Here is a 21,446-nt window from a genome sequence, read left to right on the forward strand (position 1 = left end):
TATTTTTACCAGGAAATTTTATGCTATAATTGATTGCGTCTAACTAACCTGGCACAGTTCCAATGGACTAAGCTTTTAAGAAATCAGAATTAGGGAAACAATACTGACCAATTATTTTTAAATCAAATGTGAGTGCTCTTCTCCTTGTGATGCTGAACTTCTGAAAATAGAAAAATGCCTGCCATATCGGTATCATTGCCACACAATTCTGGGTGCCAGGGTAAAGAAAGTTTCTTTATCTGGGAACTGTCTTGCATATTGCTATGGTGTTCTTAAATAAACATCCTCAAAGTCTCTGTATGCTCTCCAAACTAAAAACACTAATGGGTATGTAACGTACACCCTGAAGGCACCCCCCTGAACACAGGCACTCACGTCTGGTCATGGAATGAATGCCGAGTAGGAAAAACTGGGCAACTGGCATCAGAGCAAATGGTAACAACTGTTAGAGACTTCATTAAAACAAAGATAAGCAAGGAAGCCTTTTGAAAAACTGAAAAGCCTACATGTGTAAGGGAAGTGAAATTTAGATCCACTTTCCCAAGTTCTTTACAGATTAGAGCATGTGTTTAAATAAGACAATAAAATTAGTAAAAACTTGGGCAGCTGAAAATTTGTGCTGCCTTCAATATGACTGATCCAGAAATGCTTCCTTTAAAAATGTTAAATTACCATACAATTTTTAAATCTAAATTCAAAAAAAAAAAAATTGCAGGACATAAAGTAGTTCTAAAAACCAAAAACAAAGCACCAGGCATTAAAATTTAATGCGTGCAAACCTGGGTTTCTAAACAATAAAGGCTGTTCCTCTAATTCCACTACCATTTGTAAACCATGATCATAAGGTCAAGTTATCCAACTGATCAAACATAATAAAACCTCACGTCACCTCTTTGATTATTCCACAAAAAAAAACAAAAAAAAAACTCATTAACTATAGAAAATGGAAAAGTAGAGGGGGAAAAAAAGAGTGAACCCTACCAAACCAACAATACATCCTGGAAATTCTGAATCTGCATGTATTACTGGACTTTAGAAGTCTCAAGATATCCTATAAAATGTACCAAAGTTTAACTGGGACCAAAAGAGAAACATATTTCATTGAAATACAATTATCAGACTCAAGATGGAAATCCTATTAGCTGGGATCTTCTGCTCTCTCTGAAATGCTGATAATTTGCATACCGGTAGACTTAAAACTTGCTTCTGACATAATTAATGTGCACTCAAGGCCAAATCCATTATCCTTTGTGGAAATTTTATTCCCAAATTGTTTTAAAACATCTTTTTGATGGTTTTAAACCATAATTAAAAAAAAAAAAACAATTGTTTAATAAAACAGTTCCCACAAACCAGGTCTTTTAGAGAAATATCTGACAGAAAATGTTTCAGAAAAACAGAAATGTGTTACGGGGTAATTCTGAAGAGATCAGGCATCAAAATGGATACCCACACAGGCACCCAAATCTGCAAAGTGACATCTTGTTTCTCTACTAATTTCATAAACTCTCTGTGGGCCAGCCAAAATTCAGCAGCTCTTTTGGAACTTTCTAAGTTAATCCCACTTCACTTCAGAAGCAGAGATATGCCCAGAAAGCAGCCATTCTTGGTTTTCCCTGCCTCCTGGAATCCAACGTCTCAGCCAAAACAGACACAAAGATTTGGAAATGTAGTCACTACTGAGTCTACCTATCTATAGAAAATACTCATGGGAAGTCATAACTGAACTCAGGAGAAAGGAAAATACATTCTCCTATGGAAAACACCAGGAATTTTAAGTGCCTACCCACAGCTAACAAAGACATTTAAAGACCTCCCAATGAAACACCTCATTGCATGGCTGGAACCCAAATGATTCACAGCAGTTCTGAAAAAGTGAGTATGCTCCATAAGTGAGCTTAGCTGCAAGAAATTTAAGATTTGCAAAAACTGGTATTTCAGTTATAGAGTCAGTCTCTTGAGTTTACTTATGTAGGCTGAATTAAACAGACTTATAAATAAAACAGTGACACTACTTGCTGGAAAATGCTGCACAAAAAATTGTTCTTTGTTCTATGCTTAGCAGCTAGCAAGAGCCCATATTAAAGTTTACACTGAAAGAGCGTTCTGAGTTAAGATTATAATGATTTTGGGAATTCCATACTCTGACCCCTTTCCCACTGATGGAGGCCAGTTCCAAGATTTTGTCTGTCTGGAGCTAGAATAACACACATTCGTATCTGTTAACATCCTCAGGATTCTCACAAAGATTCTTCTTCTTTTTTTTTTTAATTAAAACACTTTTCTTAGGTAAAACAGGCATACAGTACAGGAAAGTAAAAAAGGCCCTCTCTTGCTCCTATCCTCTAGCGATGCAGCTCTTCTCTCCAGAGAGGCCACTGTTACCTATTTCTTGTGTATACTTCTTCAGCTTTTCTATGCCTGTGAGAATCCAAAGATTCCTTGAGACACAGTCTTGAGCAAACTTTATCAGTCATGTTAGAATTATTATGCTTGCTAAAAAAAAGAACTTATAAGGGCCCATGTTTTCTCAGCCTACTACTTGTCGTTAAGAAACCTAAGGTCAAGTGAACAGCTGACTCTAGGGTTCCTTAATGTTATTTAATTCTTGTTTAAAAACTTTTACAGGAATTACTTCTGGCCTCCTCCACTGAATTAGAAATCTGGAAAAGGGGCCCATGTAGAGGGATGGGCTTACTTTCTTCCCCATTTTGTCTCTCAATAGCTAATCCTTTCTCTTCATTCTCCTTGGCTATCAGGATGACCATTTCTACCAGGTCAGCATCATTATCTCAATACCAAGGAGAGCTCCCTTCAGCCATATTCTGAATCTTTCAAGCTCATAGTGTAAAAAAGACAAAATAACCAATTTAATGGAAATCAACTGTGCCACTGTTCATCTGTTCATCAGTCATTTTTGGGCACCTACACTTTGCCAGGAACAGAGAGCTGAATAAGACAAATTCTTCCCCTTCAATAATCCATCACTTCTAGAGGACAGGGCCTAGAGCACGGGACAGCCAAAGTCACTAGAATAAAGACACTTGTTCCTCTTGGAACTGCCCCTGCCACAACTGGTGTGCTGTCAATTACAGCAGAGTGTACATGACTTAGGTTGACCAATAAGAGTATCCTACCACATAACACTGTAATTAGTACAGAGTTGGACATGTGACCCAACTAGGGCTGACAGTGATATTGAAAGGGAGAGCTGGGAGCTGCAACCACAACGAGAAAAGCGGAGGGATGGAAAGACTCCTACTGATACCACTTAAGGTCCTCAATCCAGCTATGCCTGACAGACACCCCCCTAGACCTTTCAGACACGCAAGCAAACACAGTACCACTTTTGCTTAAGCCCTTTGGTTCATGTCATTTGCAAACAAGTATCTTGGTAGACCAACTGGGCATAGGGAACACAGAAGAACAATAGCTATAATTATACTTGTGAATTAGATCTAATACAAAGAATACTTTAACAAGATGATATAGTTATTCTTAAAGATGCTTCGGCCCGGGATTCATTAACAATGAAAAAAAAACAAACAAACCCCCAAACACAACACTGTATCAAAAAAGCCAAACACTTTCTAAATTTTAAAATATGGGCAAAGTTCAATGACCTACTCAGAATAGGGCTAACATTTCCAAGTTATTTTATCCGTAATTTAAGACAACTAGCTTTTTGGTAAGCATATGCCATCTGATGAACTAAAACCATCAATTTTTGAGAATGATCTAAATTTACTGTTAAATGATTTGACTACACTCCTTTCTATATCCATTTCTGCAAATTATAACCACACCTACTCATTAGGGCCTGAACATTAAAACAAAGTTTTGTTAATCTTGCCCAAACTCCTATTCATGTGCTTCTCAGAAAGTGTCAGGTGGTTGAAATGAAAATCTAACATCTGTAGCCCAAGACTACAAATGAATTAAAACCACATAAATAAAGATAAAAGATGGATGGAATACATGTCTTCTTGCTTCATCAAAAGCAAAATTATTCCTTTACTCCAAGTACCAGAGGGTAAGTACTGGCAGAGAAAACCTGGCTAATGAGGAAATAACCTATCTGCAGGCTGAATCTATATGGTGGGGGGGGGGGGGGGGCTGGCGGCAGGGCACATGATGATGCAACAAGCAATAATTGTGAACTTAAGCAAAGAGGTCATTAACTAAGAAATCTAATTATAATCATTTATGAAACAATGTTGTTGTCTGATGCCCTTGAGTTAGGTTCCAACAAAATGCTGCCTGGTCCTGCACCATCCTCATGATTGTTATGCTTGAGACCATTATTGCAACCACTGCGCTGATCCACATCATCGAGGTTCTTACTCTTTTTTGCTAACCCTCTACTTTACCAAGCATGATGTCCTTCTCCAGGGACTGGTTCCTCCTGAAAACATGTCCAAAGTCTTGCCACCCTCACTTCCAAGACAGGTTTGTTCATTCTTCTGGCAGTTGATGGTATGTTCGATATTTGCTAATACAACAGCTCTGCCCAAAGCCCTGGATCTAGTCAGAAGAGTGTTCTTGGCTCTTCTGGGAACTCCGGACACTTAGATGGCAGTGTTAAGTCAGCAGGCTCAGGGCAAGGCTTGCAGGACCCGACACACAGTTAATGTGGGGTGTCTATGGCAGTACTTCTGCAAAACTACCAGATCAAAGATGGTGGCATATAGTCTATAATGAGGGACCGAAGAGACAAACAGAAAACCATTTACTTAGGCAAGGGTCAAGAGACCTGTGCCACTGGAAAGTTAAAAAAAAAAAAAAATCTAATCTTAAGCATTTGACCAGGCACAGAGAATTAATCAAGCCAGGAGAAAAAGCATCCGAATCAAACTTGTCCAGATTACATTTTTAAGTTACTGCAAGTGTTAATCTAGCACGGCATTTTCCAATATACAGGTCTTCAGGTTTTTAAAAATATGCATTATTTAATGTTTTACAAACCCCTGATAACAGCATACAATCATTTCATAAATGATATATGGCACTAATTTAACATGCCATAAAATACAGCAATGAACATAGTAGTGTGTCCTAGTTTCCACTGACTGCAGGTGTAAGTGCTACTTTCTAATACTTTGGAACAAAAAGCTGTATCCAGAACAACTGCTAATGCATCAGTTGTACTAGTAAAGCAGATCTGTGTTTTTCATAATAAAAGCCTAATAAGAGCTAACCAAGCAAGGATGTCTACTACTTCCTTACTGTAGCACTTAAGCTGCTTAGTCTAAACCAGTGGTTTTCAAACCCTTAAAAAAAAGGGGGGAAGGCAGTGAAAACCCTTCCTTCCAAAGGAATCTTGGGTAAATTCAAAAACTAACAAAAAGATAAAAAAATAGAGGCGGTCAGGTTGAACAGAGGAAGCACCTTGCTTGAAGTGTCCCCTTGAAATAATCACTAGTCTAAACCAAACCCCAGATGCAAACTGACGCCAAAGTGGCAGACCGAAATGTAGACTCTGGGCCTAGTGGTCGTCACCCAAAGCATGACATTTGACATCTATGCTACAATTCCAATCAAGAGTTTACTGAAAATCTTCGCTAAATACATGTGGATCAGAATATAAATTTATAGGAAATTCACAGTAAGCCTAAAGGATCAGTATATGAAGTTTTTACTTCGATGTTGTCTTTTCAACATTCCTACATTCAGCTATAAATAATAACACAATCTCTCTGGGAATATCTTTTAGCTTGACAAGGGGGAAAAAAATCAAGAGCTGGAAATGATACCATTACTAGTGAATAAAAAATGGCAGCTGTTATCTTCTTTGGTAACATCATCAATGCAAATTAATATGTAAGAAATTCAGACACCGATTTTTAGCCCTGAATACTTAAAACTCAAAACCAAGCACTCCCATTAATGCTAATCCAAGTATTTATATAAAGATCTTATAACCCACACGGGCGTTAAAGTGTCAGATTTTTGAAGTTTTTTTTTTAAACCACTGATCTAACTCAAGAATGCTAAATTATGCTGGCAGTTTCCTAAGTGGGACAAGGCATTTTTAGGAGATCATCATGAACAAAGTCAAAGTGTCAAGTTACTTCACTATGACCAAAGTTTAAAAACAAAACACAGATCTTGTGATGTCTTTGTGGAAACAATTAGGATTCATTAAGATCAAAACTATTTAGAAAGAGATCGTTCCCATATTTATGTATTCTCTTTCCCTCCTACCTTCCCCTCAGTAATACAATATTCATCTACAACACTCATTGAGGAGCCCTGGTGGCACAGCAGTTAAGAGCTTGTCTGCTAACCAAAAGGCTGGCAGTTGGAATACACCAGCCACTCCTTGGAAACCCTATGGGGCAAGTTCCACTCTGTCCTACAGGGTCGCCTTGAGTCAGAATCAACTCAACTGCAACTAGTTTTGCTTGGTTTTTTATATCACCCACTGAGTAAAACATCGGTCATTATAAAACCCTTTCTTTTTATAACCAGTAAGCCCTTATCTTTGACCATTGAGGGATCTATATCCAAAGTGATGAACAAAGATATATTTGTTCTAAGGGTGTCTCTAAGTCCTACATTTAAGTTAAATCAGTTGTAAAAAAGATTTATATATCTGTATTTTTAAAAATGAACCTTGTAAAGCCTTGCAGAACAATGCTCTAAATTGAGTAAGTCTGTCAAGAGCCCATGTTCAGTCTGGAAGCAATCACGCCACTCAACCTTCTAAAACACAGCCCTGAAGAGAAGCTGCTTATCTTTCACTCTCCTGTAAGCTTGGGCAAAAGACCTTTCAGATGTCAGAGACTCTTCAGAAAAAAAAAAAGGGGGGGGGGAGTGGGGGGGGGAGGGGTAGCTCTATCGTCTCCCCGCTCCTCGCCTCCCAATCCAGTACCACCAAAGAACAAGCAATTCTCTGCTCTCCAAGGGCAGAACGCACCTCTGGGTTAGGAGATATCACTGTGCCACGTGATGGCGGGAAGAAAAGAAAGTTTCGTCTCATTGCTCCCTAATCTTACCGGAAAATGTACAACAGCAGTGTTGAGGTTAAAACAGGGGCCGTTTGGAAAGCCAAGAGGAATAGAAAGCAAAAACCATGTTGCAAACGATGGCATACTTGTACTAAAAGCTAAACTTGAATAATGAACATCAATTATAGTTTAGGATAATCATGTTAGAATACTGTTAATAAAGACAAAGCAGCAGGCAGGAAATGTACCCAACTTGTTTTCTTGCATATTTAACTACTGACTGCATTGGATTTTTACTACTCTCCCAGTTTGATAAAAAACAATTAATTTAAAAGTTTCAAATACAAAATTGCCTCCACTTGCGGTGGGGGGGGAGGACACTTTAACTTTCAACTTTTTAACCACATCAATTATAAAATTCCTTATAAAATTTTGCAACTCTTTTTTTTTTTATATAATACTTTTCGTAACTATTTCTCTAGTAGGCAGAATGAGTATATTTACCTAAACACAGCATCCTTTACAGGTATGTTTGGTGATAGGAACGTGCTTTGCTACTTTTCTATCAACAATGTATGAATTCCTTCTACAAATAACCCTGCTCTAGTGACAGGAGTGAAAAATCTCACCAGGCCACTGGTCCACAGTGGATGGCTCTATTCCCAGGTTTACTCTCTACAGTGTTCTGTAACCCACCCATACCTCCAGAAGTCTTAATTCCTTAGCCACATGACAGCCTTTCAAGTTCTTAAGACAGCCCGCCCCAAAGTCTTCCCCCATTCTCCAAGTCAATCATGCTCAGCTCACCATTCTTTCTGTCATCTCAAGGCTGTTCTATTGCTCCAGTTTGTCAATCTCTCCGGTGTCCTGAACGAACTGCTGTTCAGATGTGACATCATCAGGAGGTAAAAAGTGTGACAACGTCTGTAATTCTGGGCATTATTTTTAAATTAATGCTCTTGAAGTGCATTTGTGTTGGTGGCAGCCACTTCACATATGACTATCATCAACTACAATTTTTCTTTTTAAATATGTGCCGCCTTTTTCAGCATTAGCTGGTTCAGCTGGTGAGAAAAAAAGATGACTTTTATTGACTCCACATCTGATTAGAAATAACTACCACCAGGCTTTCCTTACCTTCTCAAACACAGGGGCACTAGCAGTCTGACTGCAAAATGAGAAAGAACAAGTGTCCCATACAGGGCTTGGGAGAGACGGGAGATTTGACATTCGTATTTTAAATCACTGTCTAAATGGAAATTTGTTATGAAAAAGCAGCAAGAATCACTGGAAGAATCTATGGGTTGCCTAATTAAACTTTCCTCATTTTACACATTAGCAACTAGCCTAAGGATGACCAGCTGGACAGTCGTGGAGCTGCGTCTCAGGCCACACCTCCAGATCTAGGATGCAGAGCTCCTCCCGTTACCCATGGAGATGAAGCTATTATCTTTAAACAGCAAAAAACCCTACCAAAAACCCCACCATATTATGCACATACATTTGAGACAAAAAGTCCCAGAACGTTAACACCTAAGGCTGAAATGACCTTGAAGTCCAGCCAAACTAGTTCAAGTAGTGATACAGAGATTAAGACTATGCACACATCTCAGGTCAGATGGTTCTGTCATCTCCGGACAAGAAGTGAATTAAGAACTCAGCTCTGAGAATATTTGCCCTAAAGCACTCTTACCATCACCAGGGATGTCAACAGTCACTAGTCACATCTGAAGGAATTCTTTCTACCCAAATCTTAATCGAAAACCACAACCCTGATATCTTTCAATAACACAATAACCAAGTAAATAATTAAAAAGCCAAACCAGTTGCCGCTACAGCTTTTCAAAAAAAAAAAAAAAACAGATGTATGCTATGTTTCTATCACCTTCCCACTGCCTGTAATTCTGCAAGAATATTCTGAAAATCACTTGGGAAAGTAAAGGCTTTGATGATTTTTCTTTTCTAGGGGGCAGTAGTAGGCAGAAGGCTAGTCAGCTCTCAGCTATCTCTTGGCTCTTTCCGCCAAATAACAGTCCTTTTGTTATTATAAAAGCTGCTAGGAAATAGAAACGTATATCCACAACAACCTTGTACGTGAACGTTTATGGCGGCATTGTGCATAACAGCCAAGCGAAAACAACCCAAATATCTGTCAAGTGATGAATGGATAAATAAAATGTGGTATATGTCCATATACAATGGAATATTATTCAGCCATAAAATGGAATGAAGTACAGCTACGCACTGCAACATGGATGGACCTTGAAAACATTATGCCAAGTGAAAGAAGCCAGTCACAAAAGGCCATCTATTTTACAATTCCATTTAGATGAAATGTCCAGAATAAGCAAATCTACAGAGACAGAAAGGAGATTTAGTGGTTGTCTAGGGTTTGGGAGGAAAGACGGAGAAAAAGGCGACTGCTAAGAGGTATGAGTTTCTTTTGGGGATGACTGAAAATGTTCTAAAATTGACTGTGGTGATGGCTGCACAACTCTGAATATACAAAAAGCCATGGAATTGTACACTTTAAATGGGTGAATTATATGCTATGTGAAAAAAGCTGTTACCAAAAAAGCTATTAGGCTCAGTATAAGGGGATACAAAGTATAGGTACAGCCCTGGTGGTGCAAACAGTTAAGTGGGTGGCTGCTAAGAGAAAGTTGGCAGTTCACACACACCCAGTGGCTACTGGGAGAAGGACCTGGTGATCTGCTTCCGTGAAGATTAAGCCAAGAGATCCCTATGGCGCAGTTCTACTCTGTAACATGGAGTTGCAATGAGTCAAAATCGAAGAACTTAAGTAACTTCCACAATTTTACCCAAAGACAACCACTGTTAATACTGGGGTGTATTTATCCTTCCAAATTTTCATGCACATACAGTGTTCTTCCTTTTTTAAAACAACTGGAACCATTCTATATATTTCAGTGTTTACTCTGGCAGCAATATAAGCAACTTAGCTCGAAAGTTTTATGAAGTCCACCTCTTTTAACAGAAATGGTGTTTCCCAAGGGGGCTGGGGAAGAAGTGAAGAAGGAAGAGACAGGGGAGAGTCCCACAGTTCAGGAAATTGATTTTTTAAAGAACTCTGTTTTCCATCCAATAAGATAAGATACTAGTCACAAATGGCTTCTGAGCACTTGAAATGTGGCTTAATCTGAACTGAGATACACATTAGTATAAAATATACTCTGGACTCCCAAGACTTTGTATGAAAAAAAGAATGTAAAGTATCTCGTAAGTACGTTTTTACAATGACAATACTTTGACTATACTGGGTTAAATGAAGTTACGTTATTAGAATTAATTCCACTTTTTAAAATACAGCTGCTGGAAAATTTAAGTCAACAGTAGTGAATACTGAACAAGATAAGGTTTGCTTAAATTTTATCAGCAGGGTGGTCCGGGTTCGAAATCAGATGCAATTATCATTGATGAATCTATTTAAAAAAAAATTATGAATATCAAGCATTTGTTAAGATTTTCTCAAACTGGACAGATCCTTTAGAGCAAGTCCTGGATGTAACTTAGGAACTCTGAAGGCCTTTGCACCATTCCAGACCATTCTGGACACTACTAAATGAGTAACTTTAGGCTAATATACTAATGAATCTGGGTAGCCCCGAAACTGTCAAGTATTAAAAAAAAAAACAAAACTCTCTACCCAGTTCACTTTCCTAGCAAACCTGCACCACTCCAAGAGGCTGAACAGTGCAATTTATCACTTCTATAGCAAGTCAAAGGTTCAAATTCATTTTGCCTTAACTAACAGAATTAATCTAGCTGGAGTTACTTCCATGAGAAGTTCAACTTTTTTTTTTAAGTTTTGCAATTAAAATGATTCTAGAGCATGTGGTAGTACAGAAAGGATTTCCATAGAATTCCCATGTGTTAAACTTCCAACCACCTTACTTTTTTTTTCAAAGTTACAAGGATAGAACTGCAAAAAGCGGAGATATCCGAAGAAAAATAAAACTAGGAGTCTTTTAAAAAGAAAATGAAGACAAATTTCATTTCAGCACTTTAACCAAGTTTTGTTTTCTTTCATGTTGGTGTGGCTCATTAACAACAGATGAACAATCTAGTGAAAAACAAAGAGACTAGCTCATCACATTATCAACCACCGCCAAAACTATTCATACTCTGACTTTAAAAAGTTTTAATTTACTTTAAATGCTCATCATAGATGATCTCAGAGGTTTAATAACATATTACCTGAAATTGTAATTGATAGATACAGCTAGTAAAAGAATATAAAAATTCCTACGCGGGGGGGAAATAAGGCATGCTTAGGGGACGCTGAACTTTTGTTAAGTGTGATGGAAAAACTGGGGAACACTTAATGGTGATGTGAACATGATGAACATAATTTAATGTTACTGAACTGTGTATGTGACGATTGTTGAAAGTGCAAAAAAATTTTTTTTTACTTATATATTTACCACAATTAAAAAAATGGATTAAAACCAAATCTCCAAAAACAAAAACGAAACACACTGCCATTTAGTCAATTCTGACTCATAGCGACCCTACAGGACAGAATACAACTGCCCCATAGAGTTTCCAAAGAACGCCTGGTGGATTCAAACTGCCAATCTTTTTGGTCAGCAACCATACCCCTTAACTATTATGCCACCAGGGTTTCCAAATCTCCATCTCTGGAAAAAAAAATCACTATGCATCATTTTCCAGCAAAGATTAATTTTTCCCGATTTCAACTACTGGACTAAACAGAATCCTTAAAATATGCAGGAGGACAGGGTGCCATCTCATTATTCAAGACAAAGAAGGTATTGTTGTGTGCTGTCAAGTCGATTCTGGCTCATAGCGACCCTACATGACAGAGGAGAACTGCCCCATAAGGCTTCCTAGGCTGTCATCTTTACAGGAGCAGATTGCCAGGTCTCCTCTACCATGGAGCAGCTGGTGGGTTTGAACTACCAATCTTTTGGTTAGCAGCTGAACATTTTAACCATTGCACCACCAGGGCCCCTTGACAAAGGTAGGCTCCATAAAAGGGCCTTGCCTGTCCTTTTCCCTGCTCTATCTCCAGCATTTAGATCAGTGCCTGGCACACATCCAGCACTTGATAAATGTAGACTGAATGAACAGTCCCGGCCTAGAAAGGGAAGACACCCACAAAGTGGCAAAGTTCATTCTCAGCAGGGGGGTGGGGGTCAGGGGAGTTTGAAGTAGCAGCTGAGCTGGGCCCACTAAGTTAGGTCAAGAATCTGCATCCACTGCAAAAAATTTGTGGGCACAGGACCAGAGACAGGAAAGCAAGGAGTTCTAGGAACTGCTGCACAGTCAGAATGCTGCTAAGGCAAGCTTCTGAGTAACACGAGTGACAAGGTTGGCAATGCAGGATGGGTATAGGATGGAGACCCTTCAGTGTGAAGCTAGAGCAGTGTGGCTGGTGGGCACTGGGGAGATGCTGCAGACACTGAAGAAGAGAGCTGCTACGATACTAGTGGCACTTTAACAGGAAAATTTGGTTGTGTTCTGTATGTCCCACAAGAAAGGCTGGAGGAAGGCAAACAGAAGACAGCACACCAGCCCTACCTGAAAGGTCTGTGAAACAACCAGACCCTTAGGTATGGGCTAGTAAGATAACGAAGTCATAGCAAACCGAAGGGGAAAACAAAGGTTCAAGGATGAAGTCTAAATCCAAATTTGTGTTTTTTAAGATGATATTTTCATGGACACATAATTACCTGACCTATCGCCCACAAGTAAAAAAAAAAAAAAAAAAAAAATTTTTTTTTTACTGTATCTCCAAACTTCTCTAATAAGAGGTAGAAAGAAAACGGTAGGATGTGGTGATTAAGAATACACCCCTAGAGCTGAACAGATCTGTGTGTAAATTCTGGCTCTGCCGTTTACTAGCTTTGTGACCCTGCAACTGTTGCTTAACCTTGTGAAGTCCTCCTTTTCCATATAGTATAACCAGGACACTATGGTATTGTTCAAACGTCAGGATTAAATGAGATGATCCAAGTTAATGCTTAAAGCAGTTATCATCATCACCACCTCACACCAGAACAGATACCTGACTAATCACTTTGAAAATTATGAGTCCATACCAAAGCATAAGCTTTTAAAAGGACTGTAGTGTCAATGTTCCTGAGAATCAGATCTGGTTGCCATGACAACATCTGTTCCTATACACATAACGTGCATTCATACTTACACATAAGACACACAGTAGTGCTTTTATATATAACACATACGTTTACGTGAGCCATTCAAGTGAGAGGTAGCACAGTCTTCGCTTTACAAGCTCAATGGGCATTTAAAATGCTTCCAATCGTGCAATACGTCTCCAACTACGCAAAATAAACCCAGGTGAAGATGTGATCTAGATTATGCATACACTTATTTAAACAAAAACAGTGGTTTACCTTCTTTTAAAGAGGACTTTCAGACTTAAACACTAGTGCCTACAACTGGAAACTGCTATTATACTGCTGCTTACCCTGTAACTTTCAGTACCTGGATTTCAGACAAGCACCCTAGCTGTGACCACCAGAATTTCTAGAACACCAATGGAACCACTGGTTTTCGGGTTGTGTTCCTCAAATCCCTTTAAGATTTGTATATAGGTGGAGGGAAAGATGATACCTGAGGAACAAAGTGAAAGCTGAGCAACGGGGGAGGTCTGACGCCCTATCCCTTTATCAATTTTATAGAATTCACATAACTTTTTTTTTTAAAAAATGGAATGATGTCTCGCTTCTTTAAAAATAAGAAAAAAATGTTGAGGACACTTAATCTAGATTTAGGGAGCGTGTGCAATGGAGAGCATTCATTTTAAGTAGGTACTAGAGCAAGACAGCAACACATCATGGGGAATGATTCCAGCCAGCACTTTGCTGCTTACTAAGAACTCCACGGGCTCAAAACTGCTAGCTGTCAACATACATGGATAACGTGGCTTAAGAGAAATAAGAAAACGGGAAAAGTATGGTTAAGTGAGGACATTCAGATATGTCTACTTAAAATCATTCCAGAAATACACCACCCATCTAAATGGCATGGGACAAAAGGTGGGTTATTTTCAACTCCTTAATGATAAATTTCTTTCACGTTCTATCGACACTACTCAGAAATAATTTTCCCAGAGTAGATGTAAAATGTGTTTTTTTCACCATTCTTAACAACAACAACAAAAAAAAACCCCGCTGCCATCGAGCCGCCGATTCCGACTCATAGCAACCCTATAGGGCAGAGTAGAACTGCCCCCACAGTGCTTCCAAGGAGCGCTTGGCAGATTCGAACTGCTTACCTTTTGGTTAGCAGCTGTAGCACTTAACCACTGCGCCACCAGGGATTCCTCTTAAATAACAGAATCACTGATTTAAACCATGTCTGCAAGTTTTCCTAAGACATCTCCTAGGATCAAGGCTGAACCAAAGGCAGTTTTAAAAAAACATTCTTATAGCAGGTTTTGCCACTTGATAATGGCTCAATTCTTATACTTCCACCAGAGAAGTTTTAATTATATTTTTCTTGTTGTTTTCAAGTATAAATGACCTTGAGCCAAGATGTCAAACAGTCCCTACGTTAGGACATTACTAGTCTCAGCTCACTTCTTTCAAAAAGGGAATGTGGTCAGCTTAAATTTACAATTCTAATGTAAAACTTTAATAAATTCCACCATATTTCCAGTGGACAGAAGTTTCCTCAGATGCACCAGGTTTCAAGAGAACACTCACACAGGTTCCCAACTGAGTAGCCAGCTCCCATCAGGCAAAGAGAACATTACAGACATTTAAGGGAAATGCAGGTCTCCACAAGCTCTTGAGTATAGAGGCTTCAGAAAAAGCCGGAGAAGGGTAAAAGGAAAGGGTAAAAGCTAGCAAGTATCTAAGTAAAAATAACTGCTCAGAAGAGAGGACAAGACCGCCTAAAGCTGCAACACTGGAAAAACAACGGGGGACATCATCTTTTTTGTTCCTTTATACAGGCAACTTTATGTCAGATACTACACCTCACCCTACTGCCACCAGCACAGCTTATACATGTACTCTCCTGTTGGAGGTATGGCCAACTTCTTTAACCATCGAGTCCATTAGGAATCCTTGAGTGTGAGCACAAAACATCAGTATGAAGCCACGAAGCATTCATTTGATCCCTCATTAGCCAAACAGCTCACAGGAGCAATATCAAGGCCTGTGTTCCAAGCACAGGGCTGGGAACCAGCCCAGACATAGCCTGTACTTCATTTCATCACTGCACATGGCGAGTGCCTTGATTTCCCTACTTGTGAAACAAGGACAGTTCTGAGAATTGAGAATGGTTTGTAAAGTGCTTGGAAAATGAAACAGGCAAGCCATCAATATTATTTCATAATACTATAAAGGCCAGCATGGGGGCCTTTACACTTGTCTTTATTAAATGCATCAACCAAGTCACCTAAGAAGTGACACATTAACAGTCCACAGCTGAGTGACTCAATTACAAATCTGTACCCTTACTGCAGAGGATATTAGGATATGTAGAGATTAACTTTTTAATTCCAAGGGCTGGTCAAACAATGCATGAGTCTCTTTTAGATTATGTGCACGCCTGTAAATCTTAAACTGAGGCGTATGTTCAGAGCAGTCTTCTCCTAGTAAACTGTATCCTAAGTCTTCTACACTCTACCCTCAGTTTCCAAACTTTTACTTCTGGAACACGGCTTACTTCTTGAAAGGTTCCAGGGTGGTTTCTCTAGCTGCTAACCAGGACTTAAACTAAAAAAAACCAAACCCGCTGCCATTGAGTCACTTCTAACTGATAGTGACTCTATAGAGAGAAGAACTGCGTTTCCAAGGAGCGGCTGGCTGGTGGATTCGAACTGCTGACCTTTTGGCTAGCAGCCAAATGCTTAAGGAACTAAGCTAGGGATCAATAACACCAAGGAAGCTTGTGAGTGCATCTCAAAGAACTTCTAAAAGCAGAGGACAGTGAACTCATACATGGAGTTATGAGGGAACCTGGAAATGAAACAGTGCAAGAAGTCTGTATTTTACGCTCTTTAGAGTAACAATGTACACCACCAGTCAAGATAGTCACTTTATAGAGCTGGAAACATTTTGTCTGTAATTCTCTATATGTATATATACACGCTCATATTCCCTACATGATCAAGTTGATAGTGCATAGATCCCATTTTCAAAGCACGGTAACATGTAAGAGGCTTCTCCTTCCAGTGAAGCAGAATATGGATTCTCACTTAAGCCACTCCTCAAACGGGCAGATATTAAAGCTAGGTCATGACATAAGTAAACCAAAAAGCAGGTACAAGGAGTACTAAGACACTGAGAGCCTGAAGGAGCACAGTCATCCTTTCCCTCACTTTCTAATTCACAAGATCTGGCAAAAAGGAAAACAAACCACGAAGTCACTCACACTGGGCAAAACGTGTACAGCTTACCTCACGGACTGTCTCAGTGATCACGGTGTAAAGTGCCAACATATACACAAAAAGCAGCTTCTTAAGCCAAATATCAATTCAGTTCATCAGCGTGGGCTCTGGTTCGTCAATTTTTAAAAGTCAGGTTTCCAAACAACATAAAAGCTACAAATGACAGCGATGCACATCATAAAATACGGGATTCGCTCCATACTCAAAACCACAAGCTCTTAAAAACCAAGGGAGTAAAACTTTAAGTTTATGCGGTGCTGGTAACACCCCAAGCTCTTCGTATCTAACTATAATGAAATTATTCACGTAGAGGAGCAAAGCTTCTATGAATGCATATAGCTCTGAGGTGAGCAAATGAAAGGTAAACTCTCACTGCCAAGTATTTTACCTTCTGGAAAAATGTAACGGACTTTATGACATCCTGTTACAGTGAAAGTTTGCTGGAAGTCCAGGTTAAACAAGTAGCTTATTGCACAACACTCTCACGGGCACCTTGGTGTAAACCACAAATTGGCCTCCAATTGTATAAAACAAAATTTCAAAATTTTTGCATTTTAATGTCATTTATTTTTAAGGCTATTTCACTGAGACTTAAGCAAGTTATTTAAATAGTGCTTAATTCTGATTTTTTCTTTCCTGAACTTAAATGTCTTGTCACCAAACTACATCTCTTATAGTTGGACTTTCTATTTGTATTTAGTAATACGAAGACAATTTCCAACTTTAGAAAACTCGACTATAATGGAATCAGTTTGTCAGTCTAAGTTGTGCAATTTTGTCACTTACATGATTCTCAAACGAAAACAATACACTTAAATTCTGAAGGGTTCATTTTATTTCTTCTCCACCGAAGTACTAATCCCTACTTTCTCCTTTATAACAAACGAAACAGCTGTTATCTTCCTTATTAACTGTGTTTTTCACAACTATGTGTAGTCAGCATGTGTACGTAATCTTAATTTATTGAACTACATATTGCTGAATATTTTCAAAATGCTAAAGAATTTTAAAAATATTTTCAAAAGAAGCTATATAGAAAGCAACAATTTAACAGTCTACCTTACCTACCTAAGCTTTCAGTAATCAAATATGAAAGAATGTGTATGTTACAGTGAAAATAAAAACCATATTTACTTGATAAAAGCCTACTGGTTGGGTATCTGCAGATGGTGCTAAAACTGCCCAACAAGTTGAAATTTTATTTTGAATATAAACAGTATCGGGATTTTTCCTACATTCTGACTTGAGGAGAAAAAAGGGTATTTAAGAAAAACAAACTCACAGTGGGTACGTTTAATACCAGTGACTTTGAGGATAGGCAGGGCCAGAGGTCTTAAGAGTCACAGCCCAATTTCCTGTATTTTCTACGGATTTCAGGGTACTATGAAATAACCCTACCCATGATTTCAGGGACTATAAAACCAAAAAAACAAAAAAAGAAAAAACTTAGTTCAATATATAACAGCCTCCATTAAGGTGGTCTTAGAAAAATTTTCAACGAGAGTCAAGATAAGAGAGTTTCTACTTAACGTGCAATTAAACAGAATACTCATTCGCCATAGCCTAATTCGCTGAGGCTTTTCACTGTACTTTAAATGAACCCTTAGTTTACCCACTGTAAAAATCCCAGCCTTCAAACCCAACTGTTTCACCTTCCCCTCTTCTCTTTTTTGAAGTGTCAAAAATCAGGAAACCTTTGAAACTGTAGAATACTTGCTTTCTAAGAGTTGACAATGCTCTCCTATGTCGGGGCGGGGGGGGGGAGGGAGATGGCTATTCCCACTAAGAACATCGGTTAATGTTGTATCTTATTTATAATTCATTAAATCAAACAAAGTACCTCTACAAACTTCAAACTTGAACATATCCTCAGGTACATTGTCTTCAAATTACTCATTTTTAAAACTTGTGTAACTGTATTATCAGAGACCAAATCAGGTCAGAATCAAATCTTTTTTAAAAATACTAAGCAGTATTTTAAAAATTACAAATAATACCATTTACATTAAATATGTGATTTTATGAAATACCCAAATCAGGCTACCTCTTTTTCACTCACTGTTACTTGGTAGCAAATGTCCTAAAAGAATTCTCTCTTAAGCACCAACCGGTTACCTATGTATCAAAGAGTAAATCCAATCCATTTTCCATAAATTTATTTCTGTGGATCTACGTTAGAGACATGTAACCAAGTCTTGAAAGTACTTCTTAGTATCAACAACCGTCAATCTTTGGTAGCCAAAACAAGTTCATGGAAAGGCCTGCTCTGGGCAGGGAAATCTTTGAAAGTTCTTTGAAGTCTACCAACGCTTGAGACTAGGCCATCAAATAACAGTGAGTACTTAACACACATATACACAAGAGTGCAGAATGTAATTAATTAAAATGTCAACTTAAAATGTTTCTCTTAAAAAAGCCGTAAGTCATTTCTCTATTCTATAAGCCCACTACTGCAACCACCCCTAACCAGGTTCCTTGAGTAATGTGGCTAGGCTGAAATCGAGAAAGCACTGGCTTTGGTGGTGACCAAGAAGGGAGAAGTCTCTAGCTTCCCTGTTGCTGCAGTTCCTTCCCACCCTCCAAAATGAGTATACCCACCGGTGTGAACTGACAATGTGGTCCAAAGAGCAAAGCAGGCAATGGAGTCCAGATCCTCAAAATGGTAGTACAGGGCATAACCACTAGGCCACGTATCAGTTCACTACAACAAATACAACCCTGTGTGCATCATGGTACAAAAGCTGGGGCCTAGGTTTTGCACTGTTCATCTCACACCTATGGAAATAACAACAGAAGTAAAATCTACAGAAATCAACACACCCCAAGAAGGTGGGTGCTCACAGAGAAGACTGGTGTCAATTCTTTTCCAACGGTGGTTGGCTACGGAGATAATGATGACAAAGAGTTCAAAGTTGGAAAGAACCGAAATTTTACACTCAACTCTGTTGAGTTTGACAATGAAGACCTCAACATGGGCTTTATGCTAACCAACAAGGCTTTGCAGATCATGACACCCATCATGAAAATCACTGCTCCACTGAAGTCTAACATCCCTCAAGAATGATTTTAACTCTCAAAGAGTTGGAAAGATTTGGACTAAGAAGAAGCAGGATAATTCACAATGCCACAAACTCCTTACTCTCAGGTTTTAAACCTTCTCCTTTTCTACATGACCTTGGAAAAGAAATGGTGACACATTCAAAGTTAAAGGTGGAAGAATTCCAGAGAAGGTGAAATCTGTATACCAAGGATGTGCCAAGGCGACTTGTCAAGAACAAACATGGACTGTCTGAGGGTCAACAGTTTTGAACAAATAAAATGAGAAAACTTCTAAAATGCAGGGTGGATTCTTTAAAAGAAATAAAATCACTGCTCTTGACTCACTCCTTCGCCATGTTGCTGTCAGCTCACCAACTAAGAGTGTGTGTGTGTGTCTTGCTGGGCCCATTTTCCCATGGTCTGTAGAAGGCGCTGTGAAGCACATCCTGTTCTAACTGTGGGGCCCTTCCCCCCTCTGCAGCCTTACCCAGTGCAGAGAATGCGCCCCCTACTGACTCCAACACTCATCGCCTTTAGCCGACTTGGCTGCGGTGCATTTTGGGTGGGGGCTGGTATTTTCTTCATGGCCATAAACCAGAAGCAACAATGCAGATTTATAAAGAAACTGTATCAAGCTACCCAAGAGATTTTTTTTTCTTCTCATCTTGAAGGTTCAAGACACAGGCTCGAGAAGCATCACAGATGGGGACTGGGTGTGTGGGGATGGACAGCATTAAAATGGCAAACACAGGAAGCAGTTTGGTTCTTTTTTCCCTCCTAAGCCTTTGTCTGAGAAATGGGGTTATGGGAAGAACTATCCAGAGGAATTGGTGAACGCAAGAACATCAAGAAAACTTAGTGTGGGTAGGTGTGTGGCCAAAAGGGATCTAAGACCTTAGAGCTTGGTCTTGGGCAGAAGAGGAAGAGGAGCAATCGCGCCTTTTCCAGCAGACAGACATCCAGGTTGAGGGGGAGGGGAAGGGAGGCAGACAGCCCAGAGGAGAGAAGAGGTGAAAAGAGTGCTCAAACAACTACTCCCCATTCATTGCATTATAAACATCTTTTCGCTGCTTTAGGGCATTCTATTTTTCATTAACTTATTTAAAGTTGGGGCTTAGCATGCTTGTAAGAGATCGTGGTGACCAGGCATCTGGAACTGGAAAAAGGGGGTGCTGGTGCACTCTGGTTAGGATAGGACGGGAGCTGGAATGGTGGGGACAGAGAATTGCACAGGATAGGCAAAGACTTTTTTACTCCGTGCCATGCATGCTACCCGCCCCCAACCCAATGCCCCCTCCCCCAGCTCAGGGTGGGCAGACCTGGCAGAAGGTTCGTTCCGGGCACTGGGGGTGTGCGTGGGGGGCTCGGTTGGTGAGGGAGGAATTAGTTCCAGAGATGGGAGAAGATCGCTTCTTGCTGGGGGCGGGGTGGACGAACACAGGATTAGCTGCAAAAGCTCGGGGGACCAGGCCGGCTGCTGGCCTCGGCGGGCTCACGGGGCGGAGAAGGGGGTCGGGCTGCAGGAGGAGGCGCCTGGACCCCGGAGCAGCGCCCGGATAGCGGTCGGCGCGGGCCGGGCGGGCCATCAGTCGGGGAGTATGCAAAGGAGCCCGTGTGTGGTTGGAGGGCTGGGGATCCAAACAATACTGCGCCCCGCGCCGCAGGGCCGCGCTCGGCGGGGCGGCCCGAGGGGCGACGGGCCGGGCCGGGCCGGGCCGGGCGCGCAAGGCCGCGCGGGGCTTACCTTGGCTCTGCCTCGAGGCGCGCGCGGGGCCGGCGTGCTCGGGGGCCGGACGGCGGCGGCGGGCGGATGGCGGCGGCACGGCTGTGGCGGCGGCGAGGGCGCGCCCAGGGCCTCGCTGCGCTCCGGCTCGGCGGGCTCCGGCTCGCGCCGCGGCCGCGGCTGCTGCCGGGGGGCGCGGTGGGCGCAGCAGAGCGGCGGGCGGCGGCGGCGGCGCGAGCGGCTCCCTCCAGTCCCCGCGCGGGCGGCGGCGGCAGCGTCGTCGAGCGGTGCAGACAAAGGAGGGGCGGAGGGAGGAGACGGA

General features: G+C 40.5%; 1 protein-coding gene across 4 annotated transcripts in view; it reads right to left on the minus strand.

The window, feature by feature from the left end:
• Positions 1 to 21,223, minus strand: part of ADNP (activity dependent neuroprotector homeobox) — a 36,972-nt gene extending 15,749 nt beyond the window's left edge. Inside the window, exons 1-2 of one of the 4 annotated variants that reach the window (XM_064276217.1) lie at positions 7,758 to 12,689; positions 4,371 to 4,692 (exon numbers count right to left, since the gene is read on the minus strand). In XM_064276217.1, the coding sequence (XP_064132287.1) occupies positions 4,371 to 4,377 (7 nt within the window). In that variant the 5' untranslated portion in view covers positions 4,378 to 4,692; positions 7,758 to 12,689. Of the gene's footprint in view, positions 1 to 4,370; positions 4,693 to 7,757; positions 12,690 to 18,960; positions 20,898 to 21,145 lie in introns of those variants that run through there. The other 3 variants (XM_064276218.1, XM_010599433.3, XM_003419895.4) reach the window with 3 other exon arrangements.
• Positions 21,224 to 21,446: the final 223 nt, after the last annotated feature.

The sequence above is a fragment of the Loxodonta africana genome, chromosome 24, assembly GCF_030014295.1.
Source record: "Loxodonta africana isolate mLoxAfr1 chromosome 24, mLoxAfr1.hap2, whole genome shotgun sequence".
Classification (NCBI taxonomy): Eukaryota; Metazoa; Chordata; class Mammalia; order Proboscidea; family Elephantidae; genus Loxodonta; species Loxodonta africana.